The 23,285-nt window shown below is 39.2% G+C and overlaps 1 protein-coding gene across 1 annotated transcript in view; it reads left to right on the top strand.

The window, feature by feature from the left end:
- The window catches only part of Rab38 (RAB38, member RAS oncogene family), a 72,978-nt gene that overhangs the window by 24,768 nt on the left and 24,925 nt on the right, over positions 1-23,285 (top strand). Inside the window, exon 2 of the mRNA XM_032895941.1 lies at positions 3,849-4,129. Within this exon, the coding sequence (XP_032751832.1) occupies positions 3,849-4,129 (281 nt within the window). The remainder of the gene's footprint in view (positions 1-3,848; positions 4,130-23,285) is intronic.

The following is a 23,285-nucleotide window of genomic DNA, read 5'->3' as shown; positions in this document are numbered from 1 at the left end:
TTTGTTGTTTTTTCTAGTAGTTCTTTAAGGGATTTTTGTGTTTCCTTCTTAAGGGCTTCTAGTTGTTTACTTGTGTTGTCCTATATTTCCTTAAGGGAGTTATTTATGACCTTCTTAAAGTCCTCTATCATCATCATAAAATGTGATTTTGAATCTAGAGCTGGTTTTCTGATGTGTTTGGATATTCAGTGTTTGCTTTGGTGGGAAAATTGGACTCCGATTATCTCATGTACTCTTGCTTTCTGTTTGCTTGCCTCTTGCCATCAGGTTGTCTCTGGTGTTACCTTCTTTTGCTATTTTTGACAGTGGCTTGACCTTCCTTTAGGCCTGTGTGTAGTGCTGTAGACCAGTTTTCCTGTTTTCTTTCAGCCAGTTATGGGAATAGAGTGTTCTGCTCTCAGTCGTATAGTCATTCCTATCCACTGTCTTTCAGCTGTTCCTGTGGGTGGGAACCAGAAGGGCCTGCCCCTACTTCTCCTGGGTCCCTGTTTATAGGGACCCCAGATGGTGCTAGGCATTTTCTTCTAGATTCAGAAATGTGGGCAGAGAGTAGTCTCCTCTGGTGTCCCAGGCATGTCTGCCCCTCTGAAGGTCTAGCTCTCCCTCCCACAGGATTTGGGTGCAGGGAGCTGTTTGACTGGATCCCTTCAGATCCCGGTGCAGCCTAGACTACAGGCTCCTGCTGATTGACTGCTGCTATCTTTAGTGCCCAGAGGCACTATACAGTTTCCTCTTGGGCCAGGGATGTGGGAAAAGGTGGGCAGAAGTGGTGGTCTCTCCTACCCTGCAGTCTCAGTATTGCCCACACTTCTGGGTGATCAGCTCTCTCTCCCATGGGGTTTGGGAGCAGGGAGCTGTGGGCTGGTATCAGCGAGATTTGGGTGCCAGCTAGAAACCGGAAGTGTCCTGTCCCAGATGAATTTTGCCTTTGTGTGTCCTGATTCCACCAGGCAGGCCACTTGGAGCAAAAAAGTTGGTCTTACCTCTGGTCTCAGGCCTGAAGTCGCTCCTCAGGGCTGGCTTTCAGCTCTCTGTGATGACAGCAACCAGAAGGGCCTTTCCCTACTTCTCCTGGGTCCCTGTGTGCTAACTTACAGCTTTTAATGTTCCTTTGTTTGTGCCTTTGACATTTTAACAAAGATGGTGTGGTAGATTTTTCTTTAGCTATGAGTGTTTGGGAATTTTTAATGCCTCTTGCATTTGAATGTCTCTCTAGTTACAGACAAAAAAGTCTTAATTTTATTGAACACATTTTCTATTCTTTTAGGCTTTACCATTTCTATTTTCTACCTCACAGTTTCTTAGATTCTGTGTCTTGAACACATCTCATAGTTCTTGTGAGTTTTTTTTTTCACTTTCATTAATTTCATCTTTACTGAAATCTAAGTATTTTCCCAGTTTTCACCCTTGTTCCTGACATTAGAACTTCTGCTTAGGCTTCTCTGTTGAATATCCTTCCCATTGTCTTTATTTGATCGATTTATTCTTTCACTTCCAAAATTTCTGTTTGGTTCCCTTTTTGTAGTTTCAGAATCCTTTCTAAATTTTTCCTCTGGACAGTTGATATTTAAATTTCTTCTCCAAGATACTGTTTGGATACTTTTGAGTACCTTCCTTGTCTAGGTCGAGATTTCCTTACTTCATTTGTCTGCTTATTTGAGCTCTCTTTGTAGTCACTGATCCTTTTGAAAAGTGGGACTCTGAGCTCTTCTAGCATTTCAAGCATCTCATTTTCTTTGGTTTCCAGTGTAGAGGAGTTGGAAGCTTGTGGAAGCCTCATAGTGAATTGTTTGCTACATTTGTAATTTCATCTGTTAAAATATTGAATATTTTATTTATTTACATTTCAAATGTTATCCCCTTTCCCAGTTTCCCCTTCAGAGACCCACTATCCCATCTTCCCTCACCCTGCTTCTATGAGGATGCTCCCCTCCCCTTTAATTAGGTTTTAATGTTCTATAATGTTAATTATGTTGGAAACTAATCACAGTGGCAGATCTCAATCTTAACTTTTAATAGAAGATAAGTTGTTGTCTTGCTTATGTCCTGATAGAGTTCATAAACAGTGCCTCTAAGGGAACTGGTTAAAGGACTATAATTTTTAGTGCCTTTAGAGGTAAAGGTATCACCTTTAGAGTCAGCTGAGGAGAGAATGTGGAAGAGGGAAAGCTAGAATAATATTAAGAAAGAAGTTATGCAAAAAGTTCTGAGAATTGCTAGAGAAAATGTTTTTGAATATATATATGTATACATATATATGACAATATAAAGTTTTTTACTGAGATACTAAAACACAATAGCATAAAAATTAATGTAAATAATAATGATAGTTATTATACCTCTAAAGAGCGACAGGAGAAGGCATTGTGACTGTCATTGGGAAGATGTGGTTTCTTCTTCGCCTTGTCTTGTCTTCATAGGTAGATAAAGGACATTTATAGTGTCAATAATAATTTATAATAGGGTCAGTAACTCAAACAAGTTATGTCAGTTTGTCCTTGCAAGTGTGAAAAATTTCGTAAGGCTAAAATCTACTTTCCTTTAGAATTCTCAGTCTGATACTTGCTGTCAGATTGTAACTTAGTCTCTGGTGTTTTGAGGCTCATTCTTTTTGTCAAAACTTTCTGTGACTGAGGCAGAGAAAGAGTTTGGAAGACCTGCCTGCCCATGTTTACTTTTTATGGAGTCTATCTGAATACCATACCATGCTCTGTAGCTTGCCTAGGCAGTGGCAAGGGTATAGGTTGAGGATTGCAGAGAAGTTTCCAGTTCCAGGTTCCACACTTCTAATGTTGTCTTCAGTCTGTTCTGTTTGAAGCCTTGTTGTACCCATCGATGCATCATAGTAAATTCTGCTTCAAACTTCTGGTGAATATTGTAGCTCACCCAAGTAATGGGGAGGAGTGAGTATGTGTGTTTGGAGTCCCTCTCAGCTTCAAACATGTGTGCCACACTTCAACCTCTGAAGCTGACTGTACTCTTGCACCTCTGGTTTGGGTTTCTGAAACCTGGTCTTAAATTGTTGGTTGTCTGAGAATCTGCTTCCCAGGGAGCTACAACTGAATTTTCCAGGGTGCCAGCAGTGTGCCTAGGCTACAGTGCTGGCTTGGCTGTTGCTTTGTCGGCAAAACCATACCAAGGATTATTTCTGTTTTGTATAGCTCTTTTATAAGAATTGGTTTATTTTGTATTATCAATATTTTTTAGCTATTCTCACAGACACAGCTCTTAAAATGTCATCTTAATTCCAAAGATGACCATATGTAGTTATTTAACATTTGAAATGTAGCTAACTGCTATGACTTGGGGATTGAATTTTAAATTTTTTTCATCTTTAATTAATTTAATGTGAATATCCACGTGCACTTACTGGGGTACTATACAAGCTGAGTTATAAAATATTGTATGATTTACAACACTTTTTCAATAAACACTTCATACTCCTTTTACATTTACTTACTTATTTTGTGTCCATTCACATGCACACAAACATACAAGCACACACACTAAAGCACATTTGTGGAGTTTACAAGACAAGTTGAAGTGGTCAATTTTCTCCTTTGACCGTGGTGTTTCTAGGGTTTGAATTCATGTCATTAGGATAAACGTCAAGAGCCTAAAACTGCTGAGCCCTCTTTCAGACCCAATCATCAAAAACTTATTTTTTAAAATTGAAAGTTTCCCATCTGGTCGTAAATATTAAATGTATATTTATCTACCCTTTAAATATTAGCATTAAAACTCTATTTTATCACCTGCTCATTGGGGGGCTGCATAGGAAGCTCCAGTGTAGTGTACAATTATGATTCCAATTTTAGTAACAATGGATTCTGTCTCTTTGCTGCCAGGTCAAGAAAGATTTGGTAACATGACAAGAGTCTATTACCGAGAAGCTATGGGAGCATTTATTGTTTTTGATGTCACCAGACCAGCCACATTTGAAGCAGTGGCAAAATGGAAAAATGATTTGGACTCAAAGTTAACTCTCCCTAATGGTAAGCCAGTATCAGTGGTTTTGTTGGCCAACAAATGTGACCAAGGGAAGGATGTGCTTGTGAACAATGGACTCAAGATGGACCAGTTCTGCAAGGAGCATGGTTTCGTAGGATGGTTTGAAACATCAGCCAAGGTAATGCTATATTAAATAAGTTTAATACAGTAAGATTGACAAAGAACCCAACACATAACCATTATCATTATAATAGTGAAAATAATGTTCCTGTCCAGTAATTTAGAGTTAGCAAATTGCTTTGTGCTCTGTCTCATAGTAAGGTAATAAGTGGCAGAAATTATTATTTACTACTTAAGATGACTATGACTAAAAAAGCCAAACCACTTGTACATGGCCACACTGATCATAATTTATAATTGCACACAACTTTTTTGAGTTCAAATTTATGCCAGGCATGTTTAACAAACTTTTTTGCACTCAGTCCTTACAACATTATATAACTCCATAAGAAATTATATGTATTAAATATATACATATATTTATTCATGAATATTTGAAAATATATGAAAGAAATAGATTTCACATTCTGTGTTATTGTCTTGTTCTTCACACTGTGACTCTTAAGTACATGGATCTGCATGTCAAGGGTTACACTTTGTAATATGAATGAAGAGATGACAGTATATAGAAACACCATACTGGGAATACTAGGATAGTAGACCAAGAGATAGAATAGTACAAATGTGGAGAGTATAACATAGTTTTGTATTTCTGGTTCTCTTAGGAGACTGGGAAGTACCAGGAAGTAGGAGCCTATGCAAGAAACAGGAACCAGGAACCTTCGTATACAAAGAGCATTGCATTTAGATTTGTGCCTTACATTATTCTGATTTGTTAGTACAAGTTTTCTTTTCTACTGTCACTCTCCGTTCCATTTTTAGCTTATATTTTAAATCTCAATCTTAGCAGGAAATAACTTTAATAATAAATTTGTTTAATTTAATTTACTTTTAATATACACATAATACTTAGACAAATTTATGTCATGCATTGTACCTGGATTCATTTACTCATTGGATAATGATCAAAATAGGGTAGTTAGCATATCCATCACCTTTTTTTCCCCTGTGTTTTCTGAGATTTTCTGTGTGCATATAAATGTATCATTCAGATTAGTTAGATTACAATCTGTGTAATTTTGTTGTCATCCCTGTTCTACTTTTTAATTAATATAAAACAAATATTTCGATATCTGTGAAGCCCAAGCATTCACTACTTGTTTGGGAATTTTATGTACATAAGACAGGTATTTTCTCTTATGAAGGTTGTCTGTAGACTTCATTGTAGACATTTGTAGATGGCTCCAGAGAATTGTGGGGGAAATTATTTGAATGGCCATCATTTAAAGTGGGTTGTAAGTGTTCTGTTACCATAGCAACAGTAGTATCTGACCATAGATATGATAACCTATTGTATAGCTTAAACATAGTTATATATGTTCAAATAGCTAGAAGAAAGAAAATGTTTTATTAAATATGTTTCCTTTTATTTAAACATTACTGGATTCCTATGGGAAAATGACCTTGCTCAAGATTAGTAGCTCTAAGGATTGAAAAGAAAAGGTTTATTTGAGAATATGCCTGAAGTGTCAACCTGGCAGGATTACGTTATTGCTTGACTCACAAGATGATAGAAAGGGAAAAGAGCTGGTAGTCTCCCTTATGGGGTTCCACTGCTGGGGTCCCAATCGAAGCAGGCTTTGTTAGAGCAATTTCTGGATACACTCAGCACCCGGCCCCTCTCTGGTCTGTCACAGCTCACTAAGATTTTCTCGTGTGGAGAGACTTATGTTCCTCAGTTTTTAGAGTGTTGACATTGTTTTTTAATGGTTTCATGTTCTAGTGTCCTTCTTTAGCACTTTTAGTCCTTAATTAGCCATTCCCTATTACTCTCTGCTTAGTTCTTGATGACCACAGGCATTTTTAACATCTGTAGTCTTCCCCTGAATGTTAGCCTGCTCTTTTCTTTCTCATTCCAAAATACAAGTTAACTCACATTGTCTTTGTTTCCCTGAGCTGCACACCCTACTTTCACACTGTCTGCACTTTCCTTCACACCCTTTCTTTGAATTTTTTCTTGCTTTCTTGTTTTCATCCTTTCTTGCTTGCTTGCTTCCTTTTCTTTATTTCAACTCTTTATCTGCTTACAGGAGACATGGTGTTCTGAACCCAGAGTAGTTAACTTCTGTTAACTACTGGAGAACTGGAAGGAATGATTTTTTTTCATCTTTATTAACTTGGGTATTTCTTATTTACATTTCGATTGTTATTCCCTTTCCTGGTTTCCAGGCCAACATCCCCTAACCCTCCCCCTCCCCTTCTCTATGGGTGTTCCCCTCCCCATCCTCCCCCCATTACCGCCCTCCCCCCAACAATCACATTTACTGCAGGTTCAGTCTTGCCAGGACCAAGGGCTTCCCCTTCCACTGGTGCTCTTACTAGGCTATTCATTGCTACCTATGCAGTTGGAGCCCAGGGTCAGTCCATGTATAGTCTTTGGGTAGTGGCTTAGTCCCTGGAAGCTCTAGTTGGTTGGCATTGTTGTTCATATGGGGTCTCAAGCCCCTTCAAGCTCTTTCTATGTATAAGTGGACTTTTATTATTCTTCCACTGAACGAACACCATCAAGTATCTCTTATTTACCAATCAAGTGTTCCCTGCCCTGCCACTGCAGATATTTATAAATCAGAGACAATTAGTCATCATGCCTAACCATAGTACAGTATGTGTAAAACCTATTGTGTGTGGAATAAGGGGTAAGGATGCTATGAGCTATGGGGCAGGTTGAAATACTTTGAGGAGGGAAGGTCTAAGAACTTTCTTAGCTTTGTTTACCTCAGTTCTTTTTGTTCCTCTACTGCAGCATCAAATTCTATACACCCAAGAACCTTATGGTCATTAACATCAGTCCTGGTTGACCTTCCAAATTAACTACTGCATTTCTAGTTATCCAAATTGCTACCAGTGTTCAAGTTTGAAGCGAGGCTATGTACGTGCGTGGGAAAGGGGACCATGGAATTTCACAAGCAATGTGTGCACACTTGTAGAAGACCGCATGGTGAAACAGAGTCCACATTCATTTTCGTGTTCCCTCTAAAAGCTAATGCATTTGAAGCTGTTGTGCTGAGCAACCTAACACAAATGGCTCGCTGACACTGAGTTCACATTCACCAGCAGTATTTGAAACCTCTGCAGAAATATGCATCATTGGCAAAGAGGAGTCCCAAGTTGCTGAACAAGTCTTTTCACAGATTTTAGATAAAAGTCTGCTAAGTTTTGAATATAGCATTGCAAACCATAAAACTGAGACCCAGATTAAACTTCCTGTTTGACCCTGAGACAGCAGCATTTGGGGACAGCAAACAGTTCCTTCTTTGATTGCTTGTGGGATCAGAGGATGGGTCTGATATAAAGAATTTTGATAAAGGAAGTCTTTAAATGACAAGAGATCTCTTGCATGATATCATAATCAACAGGTGGTGAACGTCTGATTTCCATTTTTATCTTTCAAAAATGACTAATGAACCAAAGCCTCATACTCTGTATTTGCTCTCATAGATCCAGCCTGTAGAAATCCTGTGGACATCAGTAGCAACCTTGCCCTTTCTTAATTGAAAGTGGAGCTTGTAATCAAAGCTACCTTCCGACATGCTGCTGACCCACTTCTGAGGAGGATTTCATGTTCTAGCCTCACATTTTCTTCAGTAACTTGCATTGAGAGCTTTGGTGCCTGTTATTATTGCTGGCACAATATGATGGTAAAATCCTAACTTCTTATACTAAATTCAAAGGAAGGAAAAATGATCTTTACCAATTCAGATTTTCTTTACAGTCAGTGAATGAATGCTCACTGTGGATTTTCTAGGTAACATATGATTGTTCCCTCAAACATGTCAACTTCCCCCAAACATTCCTGGTTTATATGTCTGCTATTTAAAAACAATTATTAACTTTTTCTACTCCTGGTTTTACTCCTCCACTTACATGTATAAGTGGGATCTCGGTCCATATTTGTCTGTCCACTTACTCTAACAATGGATGTTTTGTGACTTCCTGTGACCATACATGATCTTCATAATTTGCTTTCATAGTAAAAGTTTGGAGTTCTGCCATCTAAGCTCATCTCAAGGGATGACTGAACCCTGCTCCCTGTTAACAGTTAACACCTAGTGCAACCAATCCACTTTCAGCTTTGGGATTTGCTTTCTCGCCATCTTCTGAAGTTGTTGTAATCACTGTGAAAATGTATATAGATTGCCAAGATGCTTCTCTCTCTCTCTCTCTCTCTCTCTCTCTCTCTCTCTCTCTTTCTCTCTCTCTCTCTCACACACACACACACACACACACCACAACCACACTCCTACTGATTGTTGCTACAGTCCAAGCCCATCTGCGACTCTGTGTTTGGCTCTGAAGCACACACAGCTGGACTCTTGTGAGAAGTCCTTTTGTATCTGATCTCCCACCACCACTCCATTTTGTTCTTAAAGTGTGTTTCTGCAGATGCAGCTATGTGCAGAAACAGGGCATTGGGTAATGGCAATATAACTGGAAACAATGGAGAGTATTGTATCTGTGTAATAGTGAGGATGAGTCAAATCCACAGAGGAAAACCTGCAGTGTTTTCTGTTCTTGTTTCCCTTTACCCCAAGCCTTACCCCTGGCACATTCCCTAACTATTTCTATTCTATGTAAGTGAGTCTGCAGGTGCACACTTCCAAGAGGGCTCTAGGTCAATAGGTGCACTGGCAAGCAGCTATTTTAATTTGAGTTAAAAGTCAATATGCCCGTGGATGCGAGAATAAATGCGCGTGACTTGCACTTTCTGACGTGGTGCTACTTACTGTAGAAAGAGTGAACACTTAAAATATCAGCGCCCCCCACCCCATGTGTAAGTAAGTGCTAAATACATGTACTAACTTTAGAGACTTGTTTTAGTTCACCCATACAGGGAAAACCTATAATTCTTTTGTTTGTTTTTTGTTGTTGTTGTTGTTTGGTTGTTTGGTTGGTTGGTTTTTTGTTTGTTTCGTTTTGTTTTGTTTTGTTTGGAGGCAAGTATTCCATATCCTAGGCTGGCCTCACACTCACTATGTAGTCAAGAATAGCCATGTATTATTATTTCCCTATGTGTAGACAAGGTTGACCTAGTATGACCTTGTTTTATTGATCTTTCCGCTGTCACCTCCTGAGCACAGCATTACAGGCATGTGTTACTACACATGGTTTTAAGAGGTGCTAGGGATTGGACTAAACTTATAGTACTGTGTATTCTAGATAAGCATGTAATATGCTATTTATAATAGTTTCACAGATTTTATTTATTTTGGTGTGTGTGTGTGTGTGTGTGTGTGCATGTGTGTGTGTGTGTGTGTGTGTGTGTGTGTGTGTGTGTGTGTGTGTATGTGTGTGTGTGTATCTTGACATATGTGGAAGCCAAAGAAAAATCATTTCTGTCTTTCCCCTATGTGGGTTCCAGAAATAGAAAATTGTCAGACTAGGGAGCAAGTGCCACTACCCACTGAACCATCTCACATATTTTTTTCTTTTGCTTCTTCTGGAGTTAAGACACAATCCCAGGACCTCGATTGCACCAGTTAAATGGACTAGGACGTGACCAACTAGATGACTAGGGTAAAACGCAGAATCCAATTTTTTTTTTCTGGAGCAGGCTGGCAGAAAAGGCTCTGTGTTTGGGAAACCTGTAGTTTGTAAGCTTTTCACAATCAACCACTGCCAGATCCAAGAATATGTTGCAAGTTAAATTCTTCGCTGCTTCAGAAAACAACAGGCCCAGCGCTGCTAGCAAAAGTTTCTTCCTTAAGCTGTTTCTCTGTGGGGATTGAACACATTGTGGAAGATCTATTTGGATTGTTTTTCTGGATGCGTACATGATTCTGCACACTATATCCACCTAGCATTAGGGGATTCAAATGAGGACGTGGTTTACCATAAATAAAGGGTGAGGAAAACAAGTTCACCGCAGTTTTCCGCCAGCAATTTTAGATTCTGTTATCCTGTGTGCTCTGAATCCACACTGACAATCTCTACATTTTGTTATCTACCAACTTGGTTTTCTTAAAATAGATTTACTGTTTTAACTTTTATTCTGTGTGTCAACGTGCCACATGTGTGCAGGTATCTGAGGAGGCCAAAAGAAGGGTTGGATCCCCGGGAGCTGGAGTTGCAAAGCAGTTTTGAGCAGCCTCATATGGGTGCTGGGAATCAAACTCCTGTCCTCTGGAAGAGCAGGAAGCTCGCCTAAGCACTGAGTCATCTCTTCAGCCCTTGCTATTTGTTAACTGTGTGCAAAGACTTTTTAATGTAAGAACCCACTCGATCATTTGTAAGACTTTCTGAGGTAGGCCTTATCATCATTCAAAAGAAATAAAAAACTGAAGCGTAGGTGATGTTTTGTAGTTATTGTATCTTTTTTATTTTAATACGTTTCTTTATACCTCATTATAGTGACATTTCAAAGCTTCCTATAGTCTGATGCTGTGCCATAACGAACAAGAGGCTTATTTTTGTTTTGCTTTTTCCTGCTTCTTCTAAGAGGCAACTATCCTGAGTGGCAGTTACAAAGACAGAGCAGTGAGAATGGCGGCCTGGAATTATGTTGTTGCTGTTGCTGTAAAGGGAAAGTTTTCTGGGTTTCATCAGATTTAGTGAGCTCTTTTGTTATTTCTAAGTTAATTCTGAAGCTGGCATGGAGAGCAGTTAAGATTGGCGAGTTTTCTAGATGCTGTGTAAAGGGTAGTATCACACGTCATTTGTTTTACAGGCATCTAGAAAACAAACAGTTATAAAACATGCATTTATACAAACTGGAATTGCATAGATAATTGCACTCGGGTATGGATAGATAGTTATTCTAATTTCTTTTTTAATGAGTTGAGCACAGCACATTATTTTTAAAATCCTTTTCTATTAAATCAAGTAATAAGCCATCTCTCATTCTTTCTAGTTCCCAAACGTCAAAATGTGAAAAAGGAAACCTCAATAGTCACTTTTATGCATTCTTTGAGGAACACAGTTTGCACCAGATGACTTTTCATTTAGGATCTGTGTTATAAATTGTGTGCCTTAAGCCCACAGCGTGTTCATAGGAACATGAATGTTATTTTTTTTAACAGGGCTCTAAGAAAATTAAATAAGTTTGCACATTCAGCTCCCATGGCTTTAGATGGAGTTATAGAATGTGGTTAGACTGACTTGTGTGGCCATGCCTTTTAAACTGGTCATCCAGTTAACCCTGTACTTTTAGTTCTTCTAGCTGTAGCTGTTAGAACTTAGAGTCATAAAAAGAAGAGACCCATTTGAAATCTAAAATCAGAATGAAGTTAGAAAGTGTAATTTAAAGGAGATTATGGGTGTATTTAATAGTCACGATTGGGTCCATAATGACAACCAGTCTGCATTAGCACCATCTGAATAATTACTTCTGACAAGGTCTTAATGCCTTACTTGAAAAATGGAAATCTTTTCCGGAGTTTTAAAGTGGCGTAAGCCTGAGTCACAAACTCAATCTACCCATATGCTTACAGATCATAAATTAATAATAACTTATTAATTTCTGCATAATTAGTTCTCTGAATATACTCTAGCTCTCTGCTTATAATTTGCTAGATAGGCAGTCATCCCATTTCTATGAAGTGGAAAGAGAATATTAGAGAATGTTCCCATGGCTTGATGACTGGAAGGTACAGGATTGTACCTGTCGCTCTGTCCTTCATGGCTCATGATTTTATCTTAGACCTCCAACCTTTGCTTTCTCACATTTAGCATCATAGCCATCTTGTGACTTTGTTTACAAGACCCTAGTTGAAGTGCCATATGCCGGAAACTCACTCTGAACAGGGACTGTTTGGATTTCTTCACTGCCTAGATCAAAAATCTCCAGTAGACTTCATTTATTAATGATTAATAGTCAGACAACTTGGCAAGTGTCAGTAAACTGTGACCTGTGGGTCAAATATAGGCCACCTCCGTATTAACCTAAGCTTCTATTAGAGCAGAGCTATGCTCATGGTTTACACGTTATTGATGACTGCTTTTCTGGGTCAGTTGCAGAGCAGTTACACAAGAGGCTTTGTAGATTGCGAATCTTGAACTGCTCTGATGTTTTATAACAAGAACACCTTTTCTTTTCAAGGAAGTATAAGCGTAGCTTTGCGTGAAATGTTGTGCTATTGGTTTCCCTCAAACACGTTTGTAATGAAGTTGCTGTTAATTCCTGCCTTACAGATGAGGGCATTGAAGTTTAAAGTAGAAAGTGTAAATGACTACCCGACGTACTTGTGGTTGGCATGTAATAAAGCTAAGATTTCAGTATAGGTATACTAACAGCCAGGCTTAAGTCACTCCACCACCACAATGCTACCTTGTAGCTTTCCCCTATTGTGATCTTCTACAATAACTACGTATACTGAGCAACTGGCACTTGCAGATGGCAAAATATGAGTCTGTTCTCCAGAAGACTAAAGTCTAATAAGAGAGATGCATGTGATTAAAGTAAGCCTTGCTTTCACTGTGACAAAAGAAACACTTTGGGCTCAGCCCATGGTTTCAGAGGTTTCAGTACGGACCTTTGACTAAGATGAGGCCAATCAACATCGTGTGATCTAAGAAAGGCAGGAATGAAGAGAGTTTGGGAGGAGCAAGGGGGGAAAGGCAAAGAGAGAAGAAAAGGAAGGTCAGGAAAGAAAGAGAAAGGAAGATCAAGAAGAAGAGAAACGTAGATAAAATATACTCTTCTTGGGTACACTCTCATGACCTACTTAACCTAAATATACTTCAACTTTGAGAACTTCTACTACTTTCTAATAATGCTATCAAATTATGAATCAGGCTGGGATTTACATCAGTGGTAGAATATTTGCCTAACAAATGTAAATCTCTGGCTTCAGTCCCTAGTAAACAAACAAACAAACGAAGGCTGACATGTTGGAAGGAGAATCTAAATTGGAGGTCTCCACTTGACTTCCTCCCCTAGGAGGTCGGGGAACCTTGGAAAACAGTGGGAAGAAAGATTGTAGGAGTTAGAGAGGATGAAGGATGCCAGTAGAATATGGCCCACTGTCTCAACTAAGCATGACACGCATGGGCTCACAGAAACTGAAACACCAAGCAAGGGACATGTTTGGGTCTGTATCAGGTCCTGTGTATATATGTTATGACTTTTAGCTTGGTGTGTTTGTGAGACTGTTAACAGTTAGGGTGGGGGTGTATCTCTGACTCTTGCTTGCTCTTGATACTCCTTTCCTCCTAATGGTTTGTGTTTTCCAGCACCAATATAAGGGGTTTTCCTTTGTCTTATTGTATCTTGTTTTGTCCTGTTTCACTGATGTCTCTTGGAGGCCTGCTGTTTTCTGAAGAGGAAACAAAGGCTTAGTGAATTTATGGGAGATGGGGGTTAGTGGGTTCACTGGGAAGAGTGGAAGGAGTGGAAACTATGGTCCACATGTATTTTATAAAAGAAGAATCTATTTTAAACAAAAATGCATTATAAAAAACAAAACAAAATAAAACAAGATTTTCTTGCAGTAGATACCAATTAATATAAGGAGAATTACCACTAGTCATTATGTAGAAGCTTAGAGATTTCAGAAGTGTTCATCCCTAAATGGGACATTTATAGTTCTCCACTTCTAAGACTAAGGGATCATTGCAGATCAGAAAGATTCTAAGAGATAGAGTTAGTGGATGACTATGGCAAAGAACATTTTTTGGATGCAACAAAGCATTGGCGCGGGTGGACTTGGTCTGTGATAGCATTGCACAAGATCTGTGGAAGATCAAACAAGCCAAACCTCAGTATGGAGATTGAAAGGGGGCATGGAGTCTTACTTGTAGCTCAGAAGTTATTGGCAATTGATTCCTTCTGAAAAAAGGTAGTCAGTTTTCTTCAGGGATTCAGCTTCTGAGTAGATGGCCTTCCACCTGTGCATATACAGACAGCACTAAGTGGACTCGGTGTTTCCTTATTTATTATTTAAAAGAATACTAATTTGGAGGGACTTGAATAGACATGGGAAACAAAGGACGGATTGAAGTGGAAGGAATGGGAGATGGACTTGAACACAATACAGCATATTTAAGAATACAGCTCAGTGCAATTATTGCACCAAATTCCAAAAAATTCCAAATCCCAAAGGCTTCTCAGTCATACCTTCCAACCAAATCATAGAATCCTCTGTATCTACTCCCTTGTTTCTTTGAATTTCATAAGTCTTCTTTGCAACATATTAAAACACTGCTTGGAGATAGGAATTTAAGAAGGAACACCATGCTTAGAATATTATTTGAGAGGAGGAATGTGTATCAGAGAGAATGGAGGAAGATGCTCTAAGGGAAACTTGAAGAACTTTGCCAACTACCTTGGTAGAAGGTCCCACTGCCTCCCTCTTTCTCCTTGGAGAGTCACTGTATGGGTTTAGAAATGGTTCTCATGTGGATCAGTTCACTGTGAGAGAGGAAACAGAAGCTACACACTAGCGAGCTTATCTAGAGGAAGGCTAGAGTTAAAGTGACATGTATGAACTGGATTTATTTCTTATTTTCTGTGTGTCTGTGGTATGCATGCATATGTCTATGGTCACATGTGAGTGGCTTCACAATTATAAGGGAGTGCATATGCGGAGGCCCAAGGTCAATATCATGTATCTTCTGCAAACACTTTATTTATCGAGTCAGGTTCTCTCTCTAACTCCAACTAGTCTCATGAACCAGCTTTCCTAGAAGATCTGTTTCTGCCTCTCAGATACTGGAATTATAAGAGGCTCATCATACCTGCCATGTTTGTAGATGGGTTTGGGGAATATGAACTCCATTCTTCATGCTTGCAAGGTAAATGATTTATTCACTAATCTATCTCCATACCACTCAAAATTCAATTTTCTTTCTGTTAATCATTTTCCAATTCTACATTAGAAACATTTCTATAACTCTTTTTTTTTTTTAAGAGCAAAAGACCTATGTACTTCTTTTGGGAATTCCAAAGGATAAAAATGCTTTCAAGGCCCCACGTAGCTCAGGCTTGATCTGAAACACAAAAGCCCCTTTTCATAAAACTGTAGATAATAAGAACAGCTCATCAAATTATGGGTTGTTGGGATGACAATATTACCTGGGTGCATCCCAATGCAGGGTCTAAATAAATCCTGATTTCCAGACTTTTTAAGTAGACCACATCACATATTCCTGGATCCAAGGAATGATTAAATAAAACCAGAATTTGTTTCTGGGTTATGGATTCTGCTTGGATATCTACCTCCAGGTGTAATTATTTATCTCCACTCTTTAAACTTCCCTTTTTCCTGATCTAGAGATCTCAACTAACACGGCATACACAGACACCTACACTCGTCCTTAGTATAGCCCCTTACTCATCCATCAGGATCCTCTTTGCTGAGCATCAGAAACTCCAACAGAGAGTTTCTTACCTTCTTCCCCAGAACTTTGTTTACTTCTTCTTTCTCCACAGTTATTCTCAGTTGCATGAAATTTCTTTGTATTTGTAAGTAGAATAAACTTCCTGCTTTTATGCACCTTATTGTCTTCCTTCAGGCCTCTGCTTGATATCCAACATTAGTGATTTCAGGTAATATCTTTCTTCGCTTCAGACTTTATGTAATGATTATATTTCATGAGCTTTGGTCCTACCCTCATCCATGAGTGTCCTTGTTTATAACCCAATTCAATGGCTGCTACAGAGAAAGTGATCACTTTGTCAGAAGCTATTGAATAGAAGAGCTGTGTTTACTGTCGTGCCTTTCAAGGACACTTTCAGAAGATTCGTCTACTATATTATTCTCTTCCTGCCTTTTGTGGATGATTTCTGTCCTTGGAGAATACTGCAGAAGAGAAAAATTAAATTACTTGTGTATTTCCCAGAAGGACTCTAGAGAATGCAACTCCTTTCATCTAGAAAGCCCTCTAGATACTTTGCACAATAAGGAGATTGCTGCTGTACCTTGCTATGTGAATGGGATATAAGAAGAAAGAAATGAAAGTGGAGGAGACCTCCTCCTCCCTCAATGCCCTCGGTCCTAAACTGAAATTGCAAACTAGAGTATCCTATAAGAATCCCATAAAAACTTGACATTAGGTCTTGGATCTGATCACCCAGTGTATTAATCCACCTTCTCTCCTCACTGATTTTGTTTTGCATGAACATCTTAGGAGTTTTTGGGATTGCCATCCCCACATCCTCAGGAAAGCTTTTCAGTGATGATTATTGGGCATACCAAGCATCAGCTATAGATCGAGGCCAATGACCTGTCTTCTGAGAGTGATTCTTCACGGGGCTTGAACATTGCGGTCATCTAAGGGGCTTATTACAATTATAGGTGCTTCAGTCTAACTTAGAAATAGTTGTAGAGGAAGAGAATATTTTTGGAAAATACTACTGTGGTTTTTATTTCAATAGTAATATTTGCTGTTTTAATGTTTTAATGTTCATTCATTCATTCTCAAAACATTCTAACAATTTCTGTTTTGTATTCAAATGGGCACTTTGCTAAATACTGAGATGCCGAAAATTTATGGGCAGTTTCCCTTAATCAGAAAGTTCCCAGTGTCCAAGGAAAAAGCCCGTAAACCAGTATAGTATGAACTTTGAGTTTAAAAAGTGCACTTTCTAAGAGCTGTAAGAGAATTTGCAAGTAAAAGTGCTACCTATATCTTGGTAAAACAACTTCCTTTCTGTTTTGTCAAAACCACTATGCATAAAGAAGCATCATCACATCATCTGGAGACTCAAAGGGGATTCTTAGAATTTTTTTATGGGTGTAGAGCTTTAGGAATCCCATTTAGAAAACCCAGGGGTTATTGAAGGCCTTCTAGCTTTTCATCTTAATGCTAAGTATCTACACAACAATATATGATGCTTCTACTAGACTTATCTCACTATGTAAGTCCTTAGAAAAGTGTTACTATAAAATCACAGCGAATTCTAATATGAGTGAAACTTGTTAAAAATGCATGCTTTCTTTCAAAGAGACTTTTCCCTGAGTGATTCGATTATTCATTTTACCAACTTCTTACCAACCTTTATGAGACTCAAACAGATGGTAGAGAAGTTTATTTACCTGCAATCATGTATGTAGCTGTGGCAGAGTCAGAATTAGAATGCAGCTCTGTTTTCTCAAGCTTCTATTCTCTTTTTTCTCTATTTCTAAGGATATAAGTAACAGGTTTATTATTGTTATTGTTATTGTTGCTATTACTTTCTTAGTCTAGGAGAGAATGACAAACAAGCATCAGAGGGATTCCTGTACATGACTGTTTCCTCTTCAACTATCCCAAATGTTTACAGTGTTCTTGTCAATGCTTTTAGTTGGATAAATAATGACTGTCTGATATGATTTAACAAGACAGTGCTATGTAGTTCCCTTATGTAGTTTGCAACTCCTGGTTAACATCAGTGAAACTTTCTTCCTTAATGTTCACATGATACTATTATGTGTGGATGTTGTCATTTGTGTTTCTGGATTCTGAGTTCTTTCACCTTAGAAACACACACACACACACACACACACACACACACACACACACACACACACACAAACACATATACGCGCACGTGCACGTGTGTATTTGTTTTCTATCTTTTCTTTGTTCTTTCTTTACGATATCCCTGATGATTTGGTGTAACCTCTTTTAAGTCTGTGAAATTTTCATTTTTCCACATAATTTCAAAGCTTTGTAAATATTCACTTTGATTAAGTTTTCTATTCATTTATTTTCAGGCTATTTGGAAGATATAAGTATATTTGATTCAGATTGTGTTATAGATGTTGCTGGCATGTTGTGGAGACAGAATGCAGGGTTACATTCTTTCCCTCAGTCTCTCTGATTTCAGCTACCCTTAAAATGCAATTCTAGGGATGGCTGGATTCTGTGGGCATGACTTTTTTTTATGACATTTTTTCTTTTATTTGATATTATTTATTTACATTTCAAATGTTAACCCCTTTCCAAGTTTCCCCTCCAGAAACCCACCATCTTCCCCTGCTTCCATGAGGCTGCTCCCACCCCCACCCCCACACACACTACTTCCCACCTCCCTGCCCTGCCATTCACCTATACGGGGGCACTGAGTCTTGACAGGACCAAGAGCCCTTCCTCCCACTGAGCCCGACAAGGCCATCCTCTGCTACATATGTAGTTGGAGCCAGAGGTCCATCCCTGTATACTCTTGAGATGGTGGTTTAGTCCCAGGGAGCTCTGGGGAGTCTGGTTGGTTGATTTGTTTTTCTTCTTATGGGGTTGCAGACCCCTTCAGCTCCTTCAGTCCTTTCTCTAACTCCTCCATTGGGGTCCCAGTGCTCAGTGCAGTGGTTGGCTGTGAGCCTCTGGCTCTGTATTTGTCAGGCTCTGGCAGAGTTTCTCAGGAGACAGCGATATCAGCAAGCACTTCTAGGCAACTGCAGTAGTGTCTGGGTTGGTGTCTGTGTATGGATGGATCCCCAGGTGGGGTAGTTTCTGTGTGGCCTTTCCTTCAGTCTCTGCTCCACACTTGGTCCTTTAGACAGAAGCCCTTATGGGTTAAGAATTTGGAGATGAGTGGTTGGTCCCATCCCCCAAACTGGGGCCTCGCCTAACCTCTGGGTATGATCTCTAGAGTTTCTCCCTCCCCTTTGTTGGGCATTTCAGCTAAACTCATCCCTGTTGGGTACTGGGAGCCTCTCTCTTTCCAGGAATCTGGGAGTTGCTGTTGGCTACCCCAGTTCCCCATCCGCCATTGCTACACACCTCTCTTCAATTTCCTGACCCTTTGGATATCATCTCCTCCTATACCTGATCCTGCCCCCCTTTTTCTTCCTCCCCCTGCTCTTCCTCCCAAGCCCCTCCCACCCTCTACCTCACTTAAATATTTTGTTCCCCCTTCTAAGAAGGACTGAAGCATCCACACTTTGGTCTTCCTTCTTCTTGAGCTTCTTGTGCTCTGTGAACTGTATCTTGGGTATTCTGAGCTTTTGGGCTAATATCCACTTATTAGTGAGTGCATACCATATGTGGTCTTTTGTGATTAGGTTACCGCACTCAGGATGATATTTTCTAGGTATGTTAGCCGATTGTTGTGGTGCACGCCAGTAGTATTTGCTGAAGGAACCAAAGGCAGGAGGATCACAAGTTCAAGGCTAGCCTGGGCATGACTTTACTTTTCTTTATCATGCTCCTTCACAAAAATGTTAGTCTATGCTACTACCTACATACTAGAACTACCAATTTTCCATTTCCTCTAGATTTCTAAAACTATGTCAAAATCTCATAAATGTATATTTTCTTATTGTTTTAATCATTAATATGCTATTTAATATCTTTTATTACTCTCGGATAAGTTATTCAGAATATTGGTAAAGAAAAGAAGCGGACATGTTTCCATGTTTTGCCATCCTTAACTGGATTGTGTGCATGCTCTTGGTTGATTTGCCAATTGCTTACTCATTCCTGTCCTCGTTTATATATAACTTAACTGCTGTATTTTTTAAAACATAATATTTTGTCTTAATTTTATAATGTGGGAAGTAAAGTGTGACAGTATGTGAGTTCTTTACTCACAGTGACCCAGTTAGTGAGCATCAGAACTGGGACTAAAACTTGTAACAATTGATTCACCTTCATGCTCTCTTTGTCAATTTCTGAGTTTAAAAAAATATCAGAGTAGACAAAGGTTTTCCTCCTCTGTCAGAACCAGTGCCTCTACTCTTTCTACCCACGACAGGGTTTTCCCTGCTTCCGGAGGGCTTCATTGTTAAGACCTGTTTGCCTTCTCCCTCCTTGTGTTACTTTATTGTTTTCTGTATGGACTTTGTTTGTCCCCTGTTTTGTGATGCTTTGCCTTCTCCGATGGTGTCTTGTTTGCCATCTTTTAAGTATTCTTGATTTGTTGGTGACAGCCTTATCTCAAGGCCTCCCATTTCATCTCCATCTGCTTCCCTGCGAGTGAGATATTGATTTCTTGGGAGAGCCTGCTGGGTTTGGGGAAAAAAATCAATATCCCATTAGACATAAGTGAGGAGTAGCGGAGCACCTCAGCTGCCAGCCTACTGACCTGACATGCTGGGATAGTGCTCAAAGACTGGCTCAGCCTGCTGGGCCAAGATAGATTCTGAGATGATAAGAATGTCTACGGAGAAGGAAGGCGGCCAGGTAAGCATAGACAGCACTTTCCTATGCTTTAGCAAAGCTAAAAGAAAACATCTGATCTGTGACTCCAAATAGCGAGGGAAAGTGTGAGGTGGACAGAGCATCACATTAATTTTCAGACTGAAAGAGACTTGATAAAATACAAAAATATTGAATGGGTATTTTATAAGGGAATTCACAGACAAAACTGGAACAGTGAACGAAGTGTCAGGGAAGAGGGGAACTGGGCTTACCAAAAAAGGTAAGAAATGGAAGATCTGTAGAAGTGAAAACAAAAGATCTATAAGACATGTAGAGAGGATGCTGGGTGACAGTCCACCTGCTGGGAGCCATGCCTCATTACTGCTTAGAATGCTGGAGTAAGGAAGGAGCAGATCCCAAGAGAAAGTCTTCAATTAAGCTGCTCAGCTTGGAGGAAGGCAGTTAGAGAGACAATGATGCAGCATGGTGTCCCTAAATCTCCAAACCTTCTTCCTTTTAACCCTGTGAGGCCCAAAGATCCTCATGAATATTCCATGCAAGCCATTGAGGTATGGAATGAAACCTAGGAGAGCAAGCTTAGCTAAGGCTGGTAATGATGCTGACAGGAACAGTCTAAACATTAGTCAGATGAGCATGTCCAGACAAAATGTAAATAGGGCATGGCCTCTTCAGAGCCTTGGATGCTGAGCTCCACTCAGGGAAGTGTAAATGTCTTGCACATCAGTGGGTGAGGTACTCCGGGACAAGACTTCATACAGATGTCTGAGAAACTCCAGAACAAATGGCTCTTCCTTCCTGATGTCTATGAAGAAATACAGTACAAACCAATACTGACAAATCATGTATATCAGGTTTCATCTGGATACATGAATAGCAAGTCTCTCATCATGACAATTTGCTCTAGAAACTATTTCATGGGGAAGATGGATCTAACATTCATCTTACCAAGGAAAGTGTATTGACTGAAGCTATATATGTCACATTGTAACTGTGGCTTTTATTTGTTTTAAATTTCATTGACTATAGTTGTTTAAATGAGAAACATCTCCTATGGATTGCAGTACTTGGTCCCCGGTTAGTTGTGTTGTTTAGGGAGGTTTTGCAGCTCTGCCAGAGGAAGTCACTAGAGTGGACTTTCAGAGCTCATAGTCACTAGAGTGGACTTTCAGAGCTCGTGTCTTACGTATTTCCAGTTGCCCTCTCTGCTTCACAATTGAGGTTGAAGATGTGAAGTCTCAGCTTTCTGCTACAGCTGCTACTTCTCTATAATGGACTCTGATTTAGAACCATAAGCCAAAATAAACTCCTTCTTACATAAGTTGCCGTGGTCATGATATTTTATCACAGCAAACAAAAAAGCATCCCTTGATTCATTCTAGATTTTAAAAATTGCTCAATTAGCTTGTGTGATTATTCTAATCCATTCTATATTTATTCTGTTGTGTTGTTTGTGTTATTTACATATAATAAATGTAAATTTCTATCTTTCTCATATCTTATATTCTCTTTGTTCTATCTTTCAATTCATGTTTTTGATTCTTCAATGTAAGTTCTACAGCATTAATAATTTTTAAACCACTTGACCTGACTCAACTTTTTTTGACTTTTTTTTTCTATCTTTATTAAATTGGGTATTTCTTATTTACATTTCAATTGTTATTACTTTTTCCGGTTTCCAGGCCAACATCCCCCTAACCCCTCCTTCTCCCCTTCTATGTAGGTGTTGCCCTCCCCATCCTCCCCCCATTATCGCCCTCCCCCCAAGAATCCCGTTCACTGGGGGTCCAGCCTTGGCCGGACCCAGGGCTTCCCCTTCCACTGGTGCTCTTACTAGGCTATTCATTGCTACCTATGAGGTTGGAGCCCAGGGTCAGTCCATGTATAGTCTTTGGGTAGTGGTTTAGTCCCTGGAAACTCTGGTTGGTTGGCATACAGAACACATGAAACTCAAGAACGATGATCAAAATGCCAATGCTTCACTCCTTCTTTAAAAGGGGAACAAGAATACCCTTAAGAGGGGATAGGGTGACCTGTTTTTTATTTTTATCCATTACGCTAATATTGATCCCTAGTCTTAACCAAGCCGATTTTTCTTCCATTCTTACCCTTAAAATAAATATCTTAGTATATATCACACTCTCCTGCATCTTTATTTTTTATTTTTAGGTTGATAGAGTTGAATTGCTTATAATTGGCAGTGGTCACAATGAACTTATCTATCGTTTGTGGTTGTTTCCATTAGTATTCTAATTTCAGAATGCTACTGGAGATCGTGTCTGGTACAATGAAGGTTTAGCTTCTGAGCCACAGTACTAATCTAATATAGCAGAGTGGCACCTCAACACTATTACAGCCTACACACTTCCAGTGACTTCCAGTGAAAGAATATGTTCCTCCAACCAACTACATAAGTTCAAGTCCTTAAGTTTTGCAGATGCACAAGAAAGAAGGGAAAAAAATGAAAGGTAGACTTTGCTGCAAATACGCAGATCGAATTAGATTTAATTTCAGAGAAAGTCAGAAAAATAATTAAAAGAATGTTTTAAAAGGTGACACAAGCCCCAGAATGAACTCAAAAAGAATACATATAAACAGGTGAATGAAATGAAGAATTCAGTAATTCAGTATCTTAAATGGGAAAAACTTGCAAGCATTTTTACTAATACCAGGAACAAAACAAAGATATCTGCTTTCACAACTCAAAAATATTTTAATTTATTCACTTTTTTGAGAATTGTACACAATGTATTTGGTCATACAAACACTTGATTCTTCCTACCTCCTCCTGGAACCACCATAAACTCCTTATACTCCCCAATTTCTGCTCAAGGTCTCACAGCAGCAAGGTGACTGAAGAGAATAAAAGACATACAAATAGGAAAGAAAGAGAAAGATGTCAAAGCTTCCTTACTGCAGAGAACATTACCCTACATGTAAGAGCCCATAAGAACCCTACCAGAATAGTTTTACAATGGACAAACGTTTTTTCCTTTTCTTTTGTTTTTTCTTTTAATTATTATTATTTTTAGTTTTTACAGTCCAGTCTTTGCCTCCCTCCCCATATACCTTCCCACAGTTCATCTCATTCTTTATTCCCCCCTGTCTGCAAGAGGATGTTCCCCTCTCCTGTGCCTCCC

The sequence above is a fragment of the Rattus rattus genome, chromosome 2 (genome assembly GCF_011064425.1).
Source record: "Rattus rattus isolate New Zealand chromosome 2, Rrattus_CSIRO_v1, whole genome shotgun sequence".
Taxonomy (NCBI): domain Eukaryota; kingdom Metazoa; phylum Chordata; class Mammalia; order Rodentia; family Muridae; genus Rattus; species Rattus rattus.
This window is presented reverse-complemented; position numbering and strand designations above follow the sequence as displayed.